Genomic DNA, 22,213 nt, shown 5'->3' with positions numbered 1-22,213 from the left:
CAATAAAGCAGAAGTAGATGTTTTTCTGGAACTTTTCAATGATCCAACGGATGTTGGCAATTTGACCTCTGGTTCCTCTGCATTTTCTAAAACCAACTTGAACATTTGAAAGTTCACGGTTCACATACTGTTGAATCCTGGCTTGGAAAATTTTGAGCATTACTTTGCGAGTATGTGAGATGAATGCAATTATGTGGTAGTTTGAGCATTCTTTGGCACTGCCTTTCTTTGGGATTGGCATGAATTTTATACTTAGTTTATAATTTTTATTTTTCATTAAATTCTTACTATAAAAACATTCTTTATTTCTTTTTCTTTAAAACAAAACGCCAAGCTGAATGCATAACTTGATTAAACAATTCATTTTACAAGTCCTTGACCCCCTTTTTTGATTTTCAGATTTGAATAAAAAATACACTTCCTTGAGCCAGGTTGTGGGTTGCTCTCAAGACCTAGATGTAAATGTAACTAATTCAGTCATTTTTGTAGCTTTGATTTTTTAAAAAGAAATTAACCTCAAATCAATAATCAGTTAATTCATAATAAAATGTTCACTAAGGTCCATCTAGTGAAGGCTATGGTTTTTCCAGTGGTCATGTATGGATGTGAGAGTTGGACTGTGAAGAAAGCTGAGCGCCAAAGAATTGATGCTTTTGAACTGTGGTGTTGGAGAAGACTCTTGAGAGTCCCTTGGACTGCAAGGAGATTCAACCAGTCCATTGTGAAGGAGATCAGCCCTGGGATTTCTTTGGAAGGAATGATGCTGAAGTTGACACTCCAGTACTTTGGCCACCTGATGCGAAGAGTTGACTCATTGGAAAAGATTCTGATGCTGGGAGGGATTGGAGGCAGGAGGAGAAGGGGATGACAGAGGATGAGATGGCTGGATGGCATCACCGACTTGATGGACATGAGTCTGAGTGAACTCGGGGAGTTGGTGATGGACAGGGAGGCCTGGCGTGCTGCAATTCATGGGGTCGCAAAGAGTCAGACACGACTGAGAGACTGAACTGAACTGAATTAGTAGCAGAAATGAATATCAGGTTGAATGCTACAATGAAATGGAGAAAACTGGAATTCTGCCAGTAGAATGTGGAGCAAGATGTGACAGGATATAAAAAGTTAACTACTACAATTAATTAGTAAACATTTCAGTGAAAATGCCCACTGGATGTTGGAGATGGCAATTTACAAGCAATTTCATGAAATGTAAAGCATGGAACAGAAAAACTGATCAAGTGGGAAATGAGTATCAAATGGGAAAAAGACTTCAAATTGAGTCCTATGACCTCAACCTTCAAAGGGAGGGAATGCCCCAACGGAAGCAGAGATGGAATGGCCGTGTGTTAGCAACACAAGAGAGAGTGGTGAAAAGACAGAAATGGAAGGGTTGCAACCCCTTAAGACTCAATGCATTCGTGGATATGTAGATGGAAAGTTCTTCCTACTTGGGAAAAGAGATGACACTGATCACCTTAGTGAGAGCTTGCTCGGTAGAATTAATCAACAGAAACCAGCAGGTTTCTTAATGAAGAAGGAATCAATGATGTGTTGAACATTATGGAAAATCACAGCACAGGCCCTTTAGGTTTACATTTTTACTTTCCTATTAAGCTAGGAATCTCAAGATGATACACAAAGTGGTTCAGAAGAAGCAAGACAATAGCAGCAAGTCCTCAGGACATGGAACAATACAGATGAGCAGAATTGAGGCAAGCATTTCTCTACAACATTCCTTTCCAGAGAATGAGAAGACTGAAGTGGATGCTGAGAGCACAGAGACAGCATGAAAGCCTAGCTACTAGCTGTGCCTCCAGCACAGGTGACATTCATACCACAGCAGGCTTCAGAGTCTCTGAAGGGAGGAGGGTCACGCCCATCACAGTTGCAGACTTGCTACCTCCTTAGGACCCAGCAAGTTATCACAGAGCAGGGCAAGACGTGCCTGGGGACAATGAAATGCAAGGAAGTTCTTTAACTCCATCATGATACCTTTGCCTCTTTCAGAGACAAGCAAAATTAAACAATCTTAAATAGAAGGGACACAGGCAGCGATTTTAATACACTTAGCAACTAGCGTGACAGAGCCTTCCTGAAAGGACACATATCAGTAATGTACACTCTGGAAGATCACAATTCCTAAAAGTAGCAAAGATCTTTGTGGAAATTCATGTATTTAATGTAGGCAATTTGGAAAAAGGACGTTGATGAATCAATCATCTTTTTCTTGTTTCCAGTTGGTACAAACAGCAGTAAGCAGGAACATTTAAAGTCAGTTCAGTTCAGTTCAGTCCAGTCCCTCAGTCGTGTCCGACTCTTTGCGACCCCATGAATCATCAGAGAGACATTTAAAGTACATTTAGAGGCTTGGAAACCTGTCTGAGGAATAGGGTCCTAAAAGAAGCAAAAACCATTCCTATATTACTGTTAAAATATCATTTTATTAACAAATGATTTCTTAAACAATATTTTTATTAAAGTCCTACAGTATTATTTTATAATGTTTAATACATTGAGGCTAGAACTTTAAATAAATTCAACTATACAAAACCATGAGGCTGACCCTGGAGTCCAAGGTAGTCTCTCCACGCTAAGGAGTCCTTTCAAAACCTTCCATAATTCTGTCCAGGAAGTATGTATGCTCTTCCATCTTGGTAATACATGAGGCTTTCTCAGTACCCACATCTGAATTCATGGTTGGAAAAATAAAGAAAAGAGGTTCTTCACTGGACTCTATCAGTAAACAATAGGATGACCCATCTGGACTGGAGGTGAGAAATGCAGGTGTCTTCACTATGAATGAGACCAGCAAGTTGACCTGAGGAGGTCTTCTGCAAAGGGTCCTTGTCAACTGAAAAATACTGACAACATGACTGCCAGAGTTCAGTTTTTTTGGAGGACTTACTGAGGACTATAACTGGAGGACGAACTCTCCTCAGCTCTGAGGAACTGCTCCAAGGACTTAGAGGGTGTCAGCACATACATGATTATGCTGAAGGGGTTACGTGCCATCACTTGGTAGAAGGTGGCTGAGAGTCAGGAGGTACAGATGTCTCTCTGAAAGATCTTACAGCGTTTCTAAGTATGAGAAGTTGCAAAAATTGGGTTCATAAATTTTTCTCAGAAAATTATCTAACTCTCTGCTGGCCTGTTGGACAGGAATAGATAGGGAAGCCTGGCGTGCAACTATCAATGGGGTTGCAAAGAGCTGGACACAATGGAGGGACCTGAACTGCCAGCCTGCTGTGTCAGTTTTCCTGCAGCACAGAGTGCCTCTTTCCTGATCTCTATCCTGAACTCCTATCAAGCGTGTGTTGGAGGTCAGGGACTGCAGTGGGTAGTGACTTCATTCAGGTAGAACCAGATGCGGAGTGTCATTTTAGTTGTAATCTTATAGGAGAAATGTCAGAGCTAAAATGGATGGAAATTGTTAGATGTTTTTCTTTTGTTCTTAAACTCATGAGAAAAGTCAAGAGTCTAAAATACAAAGATACCAGGGATACTATATTTCATTGAAGAAAGTGTGAAAGTGTTAGTCCCTAGTCATGTCCAACTCTTTGCAACTTCATGGACTATAGCTCTCCAAGCTTCGCTGTCCATGGAATTTTCCAGGAAAGAATATTGGAGTTGATTGCCATTCCCTTCACCAGTGGATCTTCCCTACCTTGGGATCGAACCCAGATCTCCTGCATTGCAGACAGATTCTTTACCATTGGAACCACCAGGGAAGCCCATATTTGACTGAAGAAATCACTCATAAAATCTTAGACCTACCACCTTGTGGCTTGTGGGATCCCATTTTTCATACCCAGGACTAAATCCAGGTCACAGTGTGAAAGGACCAGATCCTGACCAGTAGGAAGTCCCGTTCATTTTTATTTTTTTTTCAATTAGCAGAAAAATCTATTCCCCTCTAACTGCTGCTGCTGCTGCTAAGTCACTTCAGTCGTGTCCGACTCTGTGCGACCCCAGAGACAGCAGCCCACCAGGCTCTACCGTCCCTGGGATTCTCCAGGCAAGAACACTAGAGTGGGTTGCCATTTCCTTCTCCAATGCATGAAAGTGAAAAGTGAAAGGGAAGTCGCTCAGTCGTGTCCGACTCTTATCGACCCCATGGACTACAGCCTACCAGGCTCCTCTATCCATGGGATTTTCCAAGCAAGAGTACTGGAGTGGGGTGCCATTGCCTTCTCCATCCCCTCTAACTACTTAATAGCAATTTTGTCTATTTTGATGAGACCTTAAAGAGATTTCTCTAGACTTAAGACCACCTCCCTTATTGCCCTTCAAAACTATTAACAGTGACCCTTTAGCATTTGCAGGGGATATTAGGGCTTTTGTCATCTCCTTCAATTTATTTTGTTGGTTTCCCAGTATCATGTTCATTTGAACCCTTCACTCTTTTTAATGGGCTTGTTCAGACAAATCATTATAAAGCTCCTTTGTATTTGGTACATTGGGAATAGTTCAATGCTCCAGATTGATATTTCTCTCCAGTTGTATAAATGCTGTGATCCAAATAGGGTTAATGAGACCCTGAGTTAGTATTTTAAAGAGCTTAAAATGTCAAGTCTATTAGCAGCAAACAAAATTCAGTTACTACTTTTTAATATTATGATTACTATTACCCAGATTAATATAATGATCTTTGGAATTATCTGATTCCCTTTTATTTAATTTTAGTTTTCGTAAAGCATCTTCTCATTGTTGAGAGATTTATCACCTAGACAGATGCTCAGGAAGGTTGGTCTCCACAATCCTGCCAGAGAGCATTAGTTTTCTAGCAACTGGGATTCCTTGTGAGCTGATGGATGTGACTTCTTCCTTCTCTCCTAAAACTGATCTTACATGGATTAAATGAAAGAAAAATGAGGTAACTAATCCTGCAAAGCCAAGGGCAGTCAACTGACCCAGAACTTTTCCTTCACTGAGTTTCTGGCAGACGCAGCTGTGTCCCAGCCTTTCTGTTGTTCACACTGGCCTCATCCTTCCCCTCTGCCTCAGCGTGTCCCCAGCTGTGCTGCACTGAAGTTTGCTAACTCAGAAAACGTCATCGTGTCAGGGGAAAGCCACTTCCCTTTTTTCATATTCATAACATTCAGATTTACATTTGTTTTCTTTTTGTCTACATTTGTTTTCTCATCTCGAATTTTACTTTCTAGGAAAGTTGCAAAGAAAAACAAAAAAATCTGAAGTTTTGAAAATGATAGAGATACAGCCCCTCTGGCTTTCTTTACTTCCTTTTATTGTTCTCACCTCATCATGAATTAGGACTAGAGCAGGAGCAGTGAGACCAATCTTGTCCAGTGTGTCAATATAAATTAAAACAACTTCAACTGAAGAATCACCCACAAGCAAAGAAAGAAGGCTATTTCCCCCTGACTGAGTAGTGTGAGTCTCACTGCCCTGCATTCTCAGAGGAAGACAGAGACAGAGGAACAAAGCCCAGTGGAATCAACTGACTGAATGAACAACTGAAGCTCACTAGGTTCTGTGACATGAACTTCTGATGAGAGACAGCAACACCGCTGAATCTCATTCCGCCAACTCAGAAACTCTGAACATCACACGTGTTCAAAACATTAAGAGAGTAGAATGATAAAATCTATATTTGGTAAAACAAAAATTATCTATTAAAGGTAAAATAATTGCAGTTGGATAATTCCTCTACTTGCACAAACACACTTTAGCTCTCAGCGCCTTAGCACTATTGACACTTAGGACGCCTGGAGACATGGGTCAGGAGAAGAGGGGTCACCACTGGGAACTTGGGTCCTTCACACAAACACTCCAGGGGAGAGGGGTGGGGTTTCAGGAAGATGATTTACTTTCCCAACAAATAAACAAGCCCTTCACAGAAAGGAGATTTTCAAGTCCTCAGGCTGTGGTGAGCCTGTCCTTAGGGAGGAGGGAGTCCAGCAGGTGCGGAAGGGACTCTGTCACTCTAGAGGACAGGGGGTGGCTCCATGTGATCTCTCCCTGTGAGTGAGGTGCTGCTGGGGAAATACAATTATTCTGGAATTAGAGTCTCCTCACCCATGTTCCCCAAGAAGAACCAGGATTCTGGTGGGGATATTGGCCCAGTCTGTGGAGGAAAATAGGTATCCAGGATGAAAATGGTGGAAAGAAAGGGCGATGTCTATAATAGTCCTGACTTGATGGTTCCATAAAACACAACTACAGGGCCTGAAGGAATATGTTCCAAAAGGAGGAGAAACGTGGGAAGAGCTCATGAACTTGTAATAATCAGACTCTTTTCTAAATCAAACACTAAAGATAATCCATCTTTTGTTTCAAAGACCGTATTCGCCAGAGTAATCTGGTAAATCGCTTATAAATACAGAAACCACAGGGCTTAGAGAGCCTGGTTTCCTATGTAAAGTAAGAGGGAAAAATGGAGCCTAAGATCAGGGCTACAGATGAGTTCATGGACAAGAACAGAGCAACATTTATGCATGAGAGACAAAAAGCAATAATGTGTGTAATTACAAACATACATCAGTCCTGAGTTAAGAAAAAGACCTTTCTCATTTGATTGATAAATATCCATTTGGATGGGCACATAGGAAGTTATTGGGAAATACACAAAATTAATAGTTTAGATTTATGACATTTTATTTGATCATATTGTAAATACATAAAGGAAAATCAAAAAAGGAAGTAAAAGTGTATATAAATGATTAGAAAATGAAAACTATCATGTTCCCTATTTAATGACCTTGCTTAGAAAGCATGGCATCAGAGAACCTACCTCAAGGTTCCACCAGACGCCGTCTCAGCCAGACCAGCAGCAGCCTCATCTTCCCCATAGCCTTCGTGCTCTCTCTACTGATGGCCCTGGTGCTGGTCAGCTACGGCCTGGGAGGATCCCTGGGCTGTGACCTGTCTCAGAACCACATGCTGGTTGGCAGGAAGAACCTCAGGCTCCTGGGCCAAATGAGGAGACTGTCCTCTCGCTTCTGTCTACAAGACAGAAAAGACTTCACTTTCCCCCAGGAGATGGTGGAGGGCAGCCAGCTCCAGGAGGCCCAGGCCATCTCTGTGCTCCACGAGATGCTCCAGCAGAGCTTCAACCTCTTCCACACAGAACGCTCCTCTGCTGCCTGGGACACCACCCTCCTGGAGCAGCTCCACACTGGACTCCATCAGCAGCTGGATGACCTGGACGCCTGCCTGGGGCAGGTGATGGGAGAGGAAGACTCTGCCCTGGGAAGGATGGGCCCCACACTGGCCATGAAGAGGTACTTCCAGGGCATCCATGTCTACCTGAAAGAGAAGGAATACAGTGACTGCGCCTGGGAAATCGTCAGACTGGAAATCATGAGAGCCTTGTCTTCATCAACCAGCTTGCAAGAAAGGTTAAGAATGATGGATGGAGACCTGAACTCACCTTGAGATGACTCTCACTGACTGAGATGCCACATCACCCTTGTATGCTCACCTGTAGTCATTTCAGAAGACTGATTTCTGCTTTAATCACAAAATTTATTAAATTAATTCAACCAGTACTTTGTCGCTAGTAGGAAGTAAATGTATTCAGTTTAGGGGGATTCAGTCCTAAGCAATGACTGCATTGATGTTATTTATTATTTGTTTGCTTATTTATTTAGTTATATTTATTCTTTTATCTCATCATATTTATTTTCTCATATAAAAGATTTTTTTACACTGTATTAAAATTTAGAAAATACATTTACATTTCCAGTTCATTAAATTTGTAATTTCTTTTATTTATTAAATCTTTATGAAGGTGAATTTCCTGAGTTTTTATTGTTTTTATTTAGTTTGTAAGTCAAGTCCAACTCTTTTGTACCCCATAGATTGTAGCTTGCCAGGCTTCCCTTGTTCATGGGATTTCCCAGGCAAGAATACTGGTGTGGGTTGCCATTCCCTTCTCCAGAGGATCTTCCCAACCCATGGATCCAACACTCATCTCCCGCATGGACAGGTGCTTTCTTCACCCACTGAGCCACAAGGGAAGCCCATTTTCTACAGAGGCTCATGGAAATATTTGTAATCCAATCTCTTGCAGGGCCTATAACTCTCAGGGGTCTTATCTATCACATATCTCAAATTTATGGTGAGGACTAATTCAGCAATCTCTATAAATCTATATGGTCAGTTAAATATGATTATTTAATTATTATCAGAATTATTAATTTTGTCAATCACATTAGACTCTCAGAAATAATTACCAGTTGATAGTTTTATTTTGCTAATTATATGAACTCATCAGGATTATGTGTAAATTTGTAAACTGCTCAATTTATCTAGAAATTTGGAGATAGACAATAAACTAATGAAAATATAAAGTACTGTAACAGTGAGGTATAGACAACAAAGGCACAATGCATGTTAGTAAAACAGGAAAATAAGTGATGGTTCAATACATGCAGTTTGCACAGATGTTTATGGTGTTTAGGGAGGTGGGGCTTGGAATCTGACATATTAGGTTTTGAAACCTGGATTTGCCATTTTCTTATTACATTATTTCACTCAAATAAAGTCTTACCAGGTGGCTCTTGGAAATGAGAATATTTACAACTCAGTTTCAACTATGTTGGAAGGATTAAGTGTCCCTTTTAAGGGCTAAGGAATTTGTAGTTCCTGACAACATCATTTTTTTATAAAGACTGATCTGTGGAATTTTTCTGGTAGGTCCTTGGTAATTATGTTCACAGTAGCGTTGTAACATTTAGTTAGTAATCAATTCAGGACTAATGTGCCACAAAAAGTGATGGCAACATCAAGGAATGTGTTTTTTTATCCTCAAATAAATATCAAGAATGAAATATATTCTAATGAATCATTGCCTCGGTATCTTCTTACCATGTTACGGACTTAATGCGTGTGTGTACCCAAAATTCGTATAATGAAAGGTACCCCCACCATGTGATCATAACAGAAGATGGGATATTACAGAGATCATTAGGTTTAGATGAGGTTCAGTTCAGTTCAGTTCAGTTGTGTCCAACTCTTTGTGACCCTATGGACTATAGCATGCCAGGCTTCCCTATCCTGCACCAACTCCCGGAGCTTACTTAAACTCATGTCCATTGAGTAGGTGATGCCATGCAACCATCTCATCCTCTGTCGTCCCCTTCTACTCTACCTTCAATCTTTCCCAGCATCAGGGTCTTTTCAAATGAGTCAGTTCTTCACATCAGGTGGCCAAAGCATTGGAGTTTCAGCTTCAACATCAGTCCCTCCAATGAATATTCAGGACTGATTTCCTTTAGGATAGACTGGCTGGATCTCCTTGCAGTCCAAGGGACTCTCAAGAGTCTTCTCCAACAACACAGTTCAAAAGCATCAATTCTTCCATGCTCAGCTTTCTTTATAGTCCAACTTTCATATCCATACGTGACAACTGGAAAAACCATAGCCTTGACTAGATGGACCTTTGTTGGCCAAGTAATGTCTCTGCTTTTTAATATGCTATCTAGGTTGGTGATAGGTTTTCTTCCAAGGAGCAAGCGTCTTTTAATATCATGGCTGCAATCACCATCTGCAGTGATTTTGGAGCCCAGAAAAATAAAGCCTCTCACTCTTTCCATTGTTTCCCTACCTATTTGCTATGAAGTAATGGGACCGGATGCCATGATCTTAGTTTTCTGAATGTTGAGGTTTAAGCCAACTTTTTCACTCTCCTGTTTCACTTTCATAAAGAGGCTCTTTAGTTCTTCTTTGCTTTCTCTCATAAGAGTGTCAGAGGTTATTGCGTATCTGAGGTTACGGATATTTCTCCTGACAATCTTGATTCTAACTTGTGTTTCATACAGTCCAGTATTTCTCATGATGTACTTTGCATATAAGTTAAACAAGCAGGGTGACAATATACAGCCTTGACATACTTCTTTTCCTATTTGGAACCAGTCTGTTGTTTCATGTTGTTCTAACTATTGCTTCTCGACCTGCATACAGATTTCTCAGGAGGCAGATCAGGGGGTCTGCTATTCCCATCTTTTGAAGAATTTTCCACAATTTGTTGTGGTCTACACAGTCAAAGGCTTTAGCATAGTCAATAAAGCAGAAGTAGATGTTTTTTCTGGAACTCTCTCGCTTTTTTGATGATCCAACGGATTTTGGCCATTTGATTTCTGGTTCCTCTGCCTTTCCTAAAACCAGCTTGAACATCTGGAAGTTCATGGTTCATGTACTGTTGAAGCCTGGCTTGGAGAATTTTGAGAATTACTTTGCTAGCGCGTGAGATGAATGCAATTGTGTGGTAGTTTGAACATTCTTTGGCATTGCCTTTCTTTGGGATTGGAATGAAAACTGACCTTTTCCAGTCCTGTGGCCACTGCTGAGTTTTCCCAATTTGCTAGCATATTGAGTGTAGCACTTTCACAGCATCATTTTTTAGGATTTGAAATAGCTCAACTGGAATTTCATCATCTCCACTAGCTTTGTTCATAGTGATGTTTCCTAAGGCCCACTTGACTTCACATTCCAGGATGTCTGGCTCTAGGTGAGTGATCACACCATCGTGGTTATCTGGGTCATGAAGATCTTTTTTGTACAGTTCTTCTGTGTATTCTTGCCACCTCTTATTATCTTCTGCTTCTGTTAGGTCCTTACCATTTCTGTTCTTAATTGTGCCCATCTTTGCATGAAATGTTCCCTTGGTATCTCTACTTTTCTTGAAGAGATCTCTAGTCTTTCCCATTCTATTGCTTTCCTCTGTTTCTTTGCATTGATCACCGAGAAAGGCTTTCTTATCTCTTCTTGCTATTCTTTGGAACTCTGCATTCAGATGGGTATATCATTCCTTGTCCCCTTTGCCTTTCACTTCTCTTCTTTTAATAGCTATTTGTAAGGCCTCCTCAGTCAACCATTTTGCCTTTTTGCATTTCTTTTTCTTGGGGATGTTGTTGATCACTGCCTCCTGTACAACGTCACAAACCTCCATCCATAGTTCTTCAGGCACTCTGTCTATCAGATCTAATCCCTTGAATCTATTTCTCACTTCTACTGTATAATCATAAGGGATTTGATTTAGGTCATACATGAATGGTCTAGTGTTTTTCCCTACTTTCTTCAATTTAAGTCTAAATTTGGCAATAAGGAGTTCATGATCTGAGCTACAGTCAGCTCCCAGTTTTGTTTTTGCTGTCTGTATAGAGCTTCTCCATCTTTGGTTGCAAAAAATGTAATCAATCTGATTTCAGTATTGACCATTTGGTGATGTCCATGTGTAGAGTCTTCTGGGTTTTTAGAAGAGTGTGTTTGCTATGACCAGTGAGTTCTCTTGGCAAAACTCTATTAGCCTTTACCCTGCTTCATTTTGGACTCCAAGGCCAAATTTGCCTATTATTCCAGGTGTTTCATGACTTCCTACTTTTGCATTCCAGTCCTATATAATGAAAAGGACATCTTTTGGGGGTGTTAGTTCTAGAAGGTCTTGTAGGTCTTCAAGGAACCATTCAACTTCAGCTTCTTCAGCATTACTGGTTGGGGCATAGACTTGGATTACTGTGATATTGAATGGTTTTCCTTGGAAATGAACAGAGGTCATTCTGTCATTTTGGGGACTGCATCCAAGTACTGCATCTCAGACTCTTTTGTTGACTATGATGGCTATTCCATTTCTTCTAAGGGATTCTTGCTCACAATAGTAGATATAATGGTCATCTGGGTCAAATGCATCCATTCCAGTCCTTTTTAGTTCACTGATTCCTAAAATGTCGATCTCCCCTCTTGCCATCTCGTTTGAACACTTCTAATTTGCTCATCCACTTCCAATAGATGACGTTATGAGGAGGGATTCCTTAAGCATGGGATTATTGTCTTTATGAGACTCACAAGACACTTTGCTTCCTCTTTCCTCTCCACCATAGGAGGACAGAGAGAAGCTGGCAGTTTGCAACCCAAAAGAGAGTTCTCACCAGAACTCAACCCTGCTGGTACCCTGATCTCACACTTCAGCCCCCACCATTCTGACAAATAAACTTCTATCACTGATGAGCCACCCAGGCTTTGGGACCTTGTTAGAGCAGCCTGAATTAAGACACAGGGCATGGCATTTTTAGCTCCTGCAATACACTAGTTGAAGTCGTACATAAATATTTCATGTTCAAAGCACACATGACAGAGAAGAAATTGTCATGTGTAATTATTCTCAACCTCCTTCTTAACAAAAAGGACTGGTAATCTGTGCTCACAAATAAAGATCATAGAGTCTGGATCAAACAGAGAGGAATGATGGCCCATCTTAAGGACATTAAAAGTATTTTGAGAGAAAAGAAACACCAAGAAATACAAGGCAACAGGAAAGAATGCTCTGCCTTCAGGTTCTTCCTAGGGGATAATGGGAAAAAATACTCAAAATAATTTTCTAAATTTTAATTTTTTTAATTTAATTTTTTCAAGGCATTTAATCTTTTAGCCAATTGTTCCCTATCCATGGCTTGGTCCAAATATTTGCATCAACCAATCTTTTAATCAGTAACAAGTCAGAGAGGGGGAATGAAATTAACCAATTTGCTTAACTTCATGTTATCGGTAACAGTCAGTTAATTTCAGCATCTTGACAATTAAAATATTTTCCCTTAATTCCTGAGTTTTCCTGCCAACTTGTTCAAGAAGAAATCTTTTAGTTCCATGTTCTAAATTACTTTTCTTTTCTTATTATCTGTGATAGGCCAAGAAGAAGATTTTTTAAAATTTAGTCTGCGCAGGGATAAATATTCTTAAAACAGGAAATCACAGCTCCCTGGTCCTTGGCCCTGGTGGTGGCCACCCTCTGACTCACCCCCAGGGCATCCCAGACACCTTCCAGAGGTCCCATTACCACTGCCAGGTTCCCCTGTCTCTGAGCTGTCACTGGATCACACCAGAAAGGATCCAAATCTGTAAAATCGACTCCAACTCGCTGACTCCCCACCTGAAACCCCTCAGTAAGTGGAATCCTTCCTGGAAAATAAAGCACAAAACTCTAGGGAAGGCTCAGAAAATGCAAGGTTCCATGCTTCCAACCAGAGAACACTGTCACGGGCATGGCTATGACAAGGCTCCCTGTGAAAAAGAAAGGTTTTTCCCGTGACAGTAAGTCAGTATCAAGAGGCTCACTGAGGATGCTATGCCCTGGTTGCCTGCAGAACCCAGAACTGCAAACTCTCCCAAGTGGGCATTTCCCAAAGGAACCCAAGAAAAAGACCTCCCTCTTGCAGCTGCCTGGAGAAGCTTACCATTCAGGGTTCAATGGAGGAAATTTTACTGTTATTTTTGAGCCACTAAAAATCCTGTCCTACTCTTTGCGACCCCATGGACTGCAGCACACCAGGATTCCCTGTCCTTCACTATCTCCTGGAGTTTGCTCAAATTCATTGCCATTGAGTTGGTAATGCCATCAAACCCTCATCCTCTGTTGCCCCCTTCTCCTCCTGCCCTCAATCTTCCCCAGCATCAGGGTCTTTTCCATTGAGTTGGCTCTGTACATCAGATGGCCAAAGTATAGGGCTTCCCTGGTAGCTCAGATGGTAAAGAATGTACTTGCAATGCAGGAGACCCAAGTTTGATCCCTGGGTCAGGAAGACCCCTGGAGAAGGGAATGGCAACCTGCTCCAGTATTCTTGCCTGGAGAATTCCATGGACAGAAGAGCAACTGGCTGGCTAGAGTCCATGTGGTCGCAAAGATCAAGACACGACTGAGCAACTAACACTTATTTATTGGAGTTTCAGCTTCAGCATCAGTCCTTCCAAAAATATTCAGGTTTGATTTCGTGACTGGTTTCATCTACTTGTTGACCAAAGGACCCTTAAGAGTCTTCTAAGGCAACACAATTTGAAAGTAAAATTCTACTGCGCTCAGCTTTCTTTGTGGTCCAACTCTCCCAAGATCATTGGAAATACCATAGCTTTGACTATACAGACCTTTGTCATCAAAGTGATGCCTATGCTTTTTAATATGCTGTCTAGTTCTGTCATAGCTTTTCTTCCAAGGAGCAACTGTCTTTTAATTTTGTAGCTGAAGTCACTGCCCACAGTGATTTTGGAGACAAAGAAAAGAAAATTTGTCAGTTTCCACTTTTTCCCCATCTATTTACCATAGATGTCATAGCTTAGGTTTTTAAATGTCGAGTGTTATCCCAGTCTTTCAGTCTCCTGTTTCACCTCATCATAAGGCTCTTTAGTTCCTCTTCACTTTCTTCCACTGGAGTGATATCATGGTATTTTATTACTTATCCCTATCAAAGTTGTCAAGAATATGCTTAAAAGCATGTCAAGAGCTAAACAGAAAGAAATGTTGATAAAATAGAGATGAATATTGAGTAGCCAGGGAATTAAAAATTGGTTTCTGATTTGAAAGAAAGTTAAAAGTACCTCAAAATAAATAATAAGAAAATAATTTAAGATTTTCAATGATTTTGAGTTTTGAAAGATTTTTAAGTCTATCTATACTGTGGTATTATTATATATTTTTAAATGAATTTCATATGAATATGTAATTTGGTACATTACTATTTATATAAGTAAGTATCCTCCATTAAAAGTCATTCTTCAAACTCATTCATCAAGTTAAATAAAATTCAACAGCTTTTACATTTAATGTACACCTTTCATTTTATGGCATTGTTAACCCTAGGGTGAATACAACAAGGAAGCTTTGCACTTTCTTTTTCTATGTATAAAGATACGCATGGAGTACAAAGATGGATCCACAGCATAATCGTGTTGTTAAAATTTCATGGTCGGGGTAATAGGAAAAAAATATCTCAGAAGACTCTGTCAATAGGGGAAGGGGGGGCAATAATGAAAACAACGTTTGTGAAATGCTGTCCTAACCCATTTGAAGAGTGCAAATTGAAAAGCAAAAACAAAAGTAGAAAGCAAAAGGGAACTTTCAGAAAATGGAAAGCATGGGCTCCTATTTAAGACACAGACCTGAAGGAAGGTCTTCAGAGAACCTAGAAAGCAGGTTCACAGAGTCACCCACCTCCCCAGGCCAGAAGCATCTGCAAGGTCCCTGATGGCCCCAGCCTGGTCCTTCCTCCTGTCCCTGCTGCTGCTCAGCTGCAACGCCATCTGCTCTCTGGGCTGCCACCTGCCTCACTCCTACAGCCTGCCCAACAGGAGGGTCCTGATGCTCCTGCGACAACTGAGGAGGGTCTCCCCTTCCTCCTGCCTGCAGGACAGAAATGACTTCGCATTCCCACAGGAGGCGCTGGGTAGCAGCCAGCTGCAAAAGGCTCAAGCCATCTCTGTGCTCCACGAGGTGACCCAGCACACCTTCCAGCTCTTCAGCACAGAGGGCTCGGCTGCCACATGGGACGAGAGCCTCCTGGACAAGCTCCACGCTGCACTGGACCAGCAGCTCACTGACCTGCAAGCCTGTCTGAGGCAGGAGGAGGGGCTGCGAGGGGCTCCCCTGCTCAAGGAGGATGCCAGCCTGGCTGTGAGGAAATACTTCCACAGAATCACTCTCTATCTGCGAGAGAAGAGACACAGCCCTTGTGCCTGGGAGGTTGTCAGAGCAGAAGTCATGAGAGCCTTCTCTTCCTCAACAAACTTGCAGGAGAGATTCAGGAGAAAGGACTGACACACACCTGGTTCAACACGGAAATGACTGTCATGGACCAACAGACCACACTTCCTCCTGCGCTGCCATGTGGAAGACTCTCATTTCTGCTGTCATCCTGCCCTGAATTGATTCAATTTGTCAAAGGTTTTCAGGAATATTAAAGGATATCATGTTTTACTCTACAGGAACTACTCCCTCACAGATACTAAAGCTGATCTATCTACTTATTTATCTACATGGACATTTATCTACTTTAATATTTATTTATTTATTTATATTTACTTAAATTATTTTGTTTATATAATATTATGTATGTATACTTAAGGGAAAATACATATTTTGTATTTAGTCAGCTTATAATTTTTATTATTCATTAAATTATTACTATTAAAAAACATCCTTTGCTTTTTTCTTTAAAAAAGCAACACCGAGGTGAATGCACAACTTGATTAAAGAATTAATTTAAAAGTCCTTGACCCATTTTTTTGATATGCAGATTAGAGTGAAAAATACACTTCATTTAGCCAGGTTGTGTGTTGCCCTCAAGACCTAGATATAAACATAACTAATTCAATCACTTTTGTAACTTTTATTTTTTTTAAAAGGAAATTATATCAAATCAATAATCAGTTAATTCATATTAAAATGTTAACTATTTTAAAAATAGTACTAATTAGTAGTAGAAATGAGTATCAGTTAGGTTGAATTCTACAATAAAAGGGAGAAAATTGGAATACTGCCAGTAGAATATGGACCAAGCTGTGAGAGGATATAAATGTTAACTACTATAGGGGTAATTAGTGAAATGTTGTTGAATCACGCAAAGACGCCGGGATTCTTGGCCCTCGGAGGAGAAGAATTCAGTCTGGGGCCAGAGATGAGGCTTGATCGCTCAGAGCTTTTGTGTAATAAAGTTTTATTAAAGTATAAAGGAGATAGAGAAAGCTTCTGACATAGGCATCAGAAGAGGGCAGAAAGAGTACCCCCCTGCTAGTCTTCCGCAGGATGTTATATAGTCACTAGCAGTCTGTTAATGAAAGAAAGGTATATCTTAAAACTCAGAATGGCACCAGGCCCCTCACCCATAAGATGCATTTTGGGATAATCTTGGCACCAAATGGTTCATCCTGGGCCATAAAATGATTAACTTGAATATTGAAGAAGGGCAGATCACCATACAAATAGTTTCATTTACATAGATTAGGGGAACAATATCTGAGTATAACATACTGGTTTGTCAAGTAGGTTCTGAGCCAAGAGGCAGAACCAACTTGAAGACAGAGTTTGGGGTAAATGTATAGTATATTAGCATAGCTTAAGACAAACATTTCCATAAGAAAAAGGCATTGGTTATCTCTAAGTTTGAGAATAGTTAACTTCAGGTGAAACCAGATGTCATTATGGCAACACAGTATTTTAAGAGAAACCTCCTTTTAAATTTGTATAGAGAAGGAAAAAATATCGCTAGTTTGTTTCCTCCTGCCGCTTAAGAGAGAGAAAAATGTCTGACATGTGCAGGCTATTTCCTCCCTTTGGAGACCCCTGGCCTTCCTGCCTGTTACCCTCTCATTAGTAAACATATCAGTGCAAATGTCCATTGGATATTGGAGATGGAAATTTACAAGCAATTCCATTAAATATAAAGCATGGAACAGAAAAACTGATCAAATGGGAAAAGAGTATAAAATGAGAAAAGGACTTAAAATTGAGTCCTATGACCTCAACCTTAAAAGGGAGGGAGCACCACAAAGGATTCTTGGCAACTGAAAAAAATACTGGCAACCTGACTGCCGGGACTTCAGTTTTTTGGGTGGGCTTACTGAGGATTCTAGCCAAGAGGACAGACTCTACTCAGCTCTGAGGAACTGCTTCAAGGTTTTAGAGGGGGTCAGTATATAAATGTGATTGTGCTAAAGGGGTTACATGCCATCACTTGGTAAAAGGTGGCTGAGAGTCAGTAGGAACAGATATCTCCATGAATGATTTTAGTGCTCTTCTACCTATGAGGAGTTGCAAAAACTGGGTTCATAACTTTTTCTCAGGAAAATTGTCTAACTCTCTGCTGGTCTGTTGTGTTAGTTTCCCAGAGCACAGAGTGCCTCTTTCCGATCTCCATCCTGAACTTCTATCAGAGCCTGCTGGAGGCCAGGAAACACAATGGGTAGTGACTTCATTCCCACTTGTTTACTTGTTGGGAACAAGATGCCAAGTGACATTTTAGCTGTCATCTCGAAGGAGAAAAGTCAGAGTTCATGTGGCTAGAAATTGATGCTCTCCCTTTGTTCTTAAACTCACGAGAAAAGTCCAGAATTTAAAATACAAAGATCCCAGGGCTCAGCTCTTATAGGGCTAATAAAGTTATTTTACTATATCTCATTGAAGAAATCACTCATAAAATCTTAGATTTACCACCTCATGGCTTGCGGGACCTAATTTTTCATACCAGGGACTGAATCCAGGTCACAGTGAGAAGGGCCAGATCCTGACCTGTAGGAAAGTCCCTCATTTATTTTTATTTTTCAATTAGCAGAAAAATCTGTTCCCCTCTAACTACTTAATAGTAATTTTGTCTATTTTGATTAGACCTTAAAGAGATTTCTCTAGACTTAAGACCACCTCCCTTATTGCCCTACAAAGCCATTTAGCATTTGCAAGGGATTTAAGGGCTTTTGTCATCTCATTCTCCTCCTCCAATTTGTTTTGTTGGTTTCCCATTATCATGTTCATTTGAACCCTTCACTCTTTTAAATGGGCTTGTTCAGACAAATCATTGTAAAGCTCCTTAGGTGTACCTTTGTATTTGGTACATTGGGAATAGTTCAATGCTCCAGATTGATATTTCTCTCCAGTTGTATAAATGCTGTGATCCAAATAGGGTTAATGAGAGAACTGGGTTAATATTTTAAAGAGCTTAAAATGGCAAGTCCATTAGTAGCAAACAAAATCCAGTTATTACTTTTCAATATTATGATTACTATTACCCAGATTAACAAAAGGATCTTTGGAATTATCTGATTCCCTTTTATTTAATTCTAGCTTTCACAAAGCATCTTCTCATTGTTGAGTGGATTTATCACCAGGACAGATGCTCAGCAAGGCTGGTCTCCACAATTCTGCCACAGAGAGTTAGTGTTATACCAACTGAGGTTCCACTTATCAGTTTCATATGAGCTGATGGGTGTGACTTCTTCATTCTCTCCTAAAACTGATCTTACATGGATTAAATGAAAGAAAAATGAGGTAACTAATCCTGCAAAGCCAAGGGCAGTCAACTGACCCAGAACTTTTCCTTCATTGAGTTTCTGGCAGACGCAGCTGTGTCCCAGCCTTTCTGTTGTTCACACTGGCCTCATCCTTCCCCTCTGCCTCAGCGTGTCCCCAGCTGTGCTGCACTGAAGTTTGCTAACTCAGAAAACGTCATCGTGTCAGGGGAAAGCCACTTCCCTTTTTTCATATTCATAACATTCAGATTTACATTTGTTTTCTTTTTGTCTACATTTGTTTTCTCATCTCGAATTTTACTTTCTAGGAAAGTTGCAAAGAAAAACACAAAAAAATCTAAAGTCTTGAAAATGATAGAGATACAGCCCCTCTGGCTTTCTTTACTTCCTTTTATTGTTCTCACCTCATCATGAATTAGGACTAGAGCAGGAGCAGTGAGACTAATCTTGTCCAGTATGTCAATATAAATTAAAACAACTTCAACTGAAGAATCACCCACAAGCAAAGAAAGAAGGCTATTTCCCCCCGACTGAGTAGTGTGAGTCTCACTGCCCTGCATTCTCAGAGGAAGACAGAGACAGAGGTACAAAGCCCAGTGGAATCAACTGACTGAATGAACAACTGAAGCTCACTAAGTTCTGACATGAACTTCTGATGAGAGACAGCAACACCACTGAATCTCATTCCGCCAACTCAGAAACTCTGAACATCACACGTGTTCAAAAAATTAAGAGAGTTGAATGATAAATCTATACTATACAGATAAATCTATACTATAAATAAAAATTATCTCTCTACTAAAGGTAAAACAATTGTAGTTGGATAATTCCTCTCTCTACTTGCACAAACACACCTTACTCTCAGCATGTGAGCAATACTGACACTTAGGACACTTGGGGATATGGGTCTGGAGAAGAGGGATCACCACTGGGAACTCGGGTCCTTCACACAAACATTCCAGAGGAGAAGGTGGGGGTTTAGGAAGACAATCTATTTTCCCAACAAGTAAACAAGCCCTCCACAGAAAGATTTTTCACGTTCTCAGGCTGTGGTGAGCCTGTCTGCAGGGAGGGAACCCAGCAGGTGAGCAAGGGGACTCAGTCACTCCAGAGGACAGGGGGTGGCTCCATGTGGTCTCTCCCATGTGAGTGATGTACACCTGGGGAAATACAATTATCCTGGAATTAGAGTCTCCTCACCATGTTCCCTGAGAAGAACCAGGATTCTGGTGGGGTACTGGCCCAGCCAGTGAAGGACAATACGTCTCCAGCATGAAAATGGTGGAAAGAAAGCGTGATGTCTGTAATAGTCCTGACTTCATGGTTCCCTGAAGCACAACCACATGGACCTGCAGGAACGTGTTCTAGAAGGAAGAGAAACATGGGAGGAGCTCATGGACTCACAATAATCAGAATCTTCTCTAAATCGAACACTGAAGATAAGCCATCATTTATTTCAAAGAGCTTAATTACCAGAGTGAACTGGTAAATACTTTATAAACACAGAAACATAGAGATGAGGGAGCCTGGCTTCCTATGTAAAGTAAGAGGGAAAAGTGGAGTCTAAGATCAAGGCTACAGATGAGTTCATGAACAAGAGCAGAGCAACATTTATGCATAAGACACAAAAAGCAATAATGTGTGTAATTACAAACATACATCGCTCCTGAGTTAAGTAAAAGACCTTTCTCATTTGATTGATAAATATCCATTTGGATGGGTACATTTTAAGTTATTGGGAAATAGATAAAATTAATAGTTTAGACTGATGACAATTTCTTTGACCATATTCAGAATAAATACAGGAAAATCAAAAAAGGAAGTAAAAGTGTATAGAAATGACTAGAAAATGAAAACTACCATGTTCCCTATTTAATGGCCTTGCTTAGAAAGAGTGGCATCAGAGAACCTACCTCAAGGTTCCTCCAGACGCCGTCCCAGCCAGCCCAGCAGCAGCCTCATCTTCCCCATGGCCTTCGTGCTCTCTCTACTGATGGCCCTGGTGCTGGTCAGCTACGGCCTGGGAGGATCCCTGGGCTGTGACCTGTCTCAGAAGCACATGCTGGTTGGCAGGCAGAACCTCAGGCTCCTGGGCCAAATGAGGAGACTCTCCCCTCGCTTCTGTCTGCAGGACAGAAAAGACTTCGCTTTCCCCAGGAGATGGTGGAGGGCAGCCAGCTCCAGGAGGCCCAGGCCATCTCTGTGCTCCACGAGATGCTCCAGCAGAGCTTCAACCTCTTCCACACAGAGCGCTCCTCTGCTGCCTGGGACACCACCCTCCTGGAGCAGCTCTGCACTGGACTCCATCAGCAGCTGGACGACCTGGATGCCTGCCTGGGGCAGGTGATGGGAGAGGAAGACTCTGCCCTGGGAAGGACGGGCCCCACACTAGCTGTGAAGGGGTACTTCCAGGGAATCCATGTCTACCTGCAAGAGAAGGAATACAGCGACTGCGCCTGGGAAATCGTCAGAGTGGAGATGATGAGAGCCCTCTCGTCATCAACCAGCTTGCAAGAAAGGTTAAGAAAGATGGGTGGAGATCTGAACTCACCTTGAAATGACTCTCACTGACTAAGATGTTACATCAGCCTTGCACATTCACCTGTGGTCATTTCAGAAGTTTCTGATTTCTGCTTTAGCCACAAAATTTACTGAATTACTTAAGCATATATTTTGTAGTATTAAGCAAGGATGTTAAAAACTTAGCTCTAGGGTCATCAGTCCTTAAGTGATTATTTCCCTGATTTATTTATTATTTATTTATATTTGTTCTTGTCATATTTATATTTTCATATAAGGATGTTTGCCTTCACATTGTATTAAGATTTAGGAAATATGTTCAGCTTTCCATTTCATTAACTATGATTTTTTATTTATTAAATTCTTATCAAACTCTTTTAGTTTTCTTTTTTGGTGTGTGAGATCAAATTTATTCTGCTCTCTTTTAGTGAATGGCATTTCCAAACATATTTTTACTGAATGATTGAATACACACAAAAATGAACTAATCCAGCAATGAGTATTTAAGTAGAAAATCCTGTGTTTTGAGCAAAGAAATCTCCACAGGTGACACTGCCTCACTGGAAACATATTTGTGCAGTGGTCTCTGTGTAGAAATCCAGACACTTAGTCTGTTTATTCTTAACACCTAAATTCAATCTTCAGTATTCTAAACAAAAGTGAGTAATTGATGGTAACACTTATCTACTCATTCATTCATTCAGTTCATGTCACATGTATTAATTGAGTATCAAAGTGGCAGATTGTGGAATTGCCTTTAAGAAACACTGGTAAATAAATCTAATTCAGTACCTTCTACGTTGAAACTTTCAGTCTCATAGAGAACAATACATAAAAATAATGTATTTTAAAAAATTTTCAATTATATTAAAAAATACAAAAAGAAGTAATGGAAAACTGGGTTCTCACATCAGAAGATACTTACAGGTAATTTTTACAGGTAATTTTC

At 40.6% G+C, this 22,213-nt stretch overlaps 3 protein-coding genes across 3 annotated transcripts; all 3 read left to right on the top strand.

Moving 5' to 3' along the window:
• Positions 1–6,732: 6,732 nt before the first annotated feature.
• Positions 6,733–7,395, top strand: LOC102284300 (interferon omega-1). Its single transcript, XM_005910552.2, has one exon. It carries the CDS (start codon positions 6,733–6,735, stop codon positions 7,393–7,395), a length of 663 nt encoding a protein of 220 aa, XP_005910614.2.
• Positions 7,396–14,971: 7,576 nt separating this feature from the next.
• On the top strand, positions 14,972–15,541 carry LOC102285417 (interferon alpha-H). Its single transcript, XM_014483236.2, has one exon. The coding sequence runs from the start codon at positions 14,972–14,974 to the stop codon at positions 15,539–15,541; it is 570 nt and encodes a 189-aa protein (XP_014338722.2).
• Positions 15,542–20,612: 5,071 nt separating this feature from the next.
• LOC102285705 (interferon omega-1) lies at positions 20,613–21,300 on the top strand. Its single transcript, XM_005910555.2, is given in 2 exon segments — positions 20,613–20,888; positions 20,891–21,300. Coding segments are annotated over 2 exon segments (585 nt in total). The 5' UTR covers positions 20,613–20,713.
• Positions 21,301–22,213: the final 913 nt, after the last annotated feature.

The sequence above is a fragment of the Bos mutus genome, chromosome 8 (assembly GCF_027580195.1).
Source record: "Bos mutus isolate GX-2022 chromosome 8, NWIPB_WYAK_1.1, whole genome shotgun sequence".
In the NCBI taxonomy this organism is placed as follows: Eukaryota; Metazoa; Chordata; class Mammalia; order Artiodactyla; family Bovidae; genus Bos; species Bos mutus.
The sequence above is the reverse complement of the archived record's forward strand: the minus strand, read 5'-3'. Positions and strand labels throughout refer to the sequence as shown.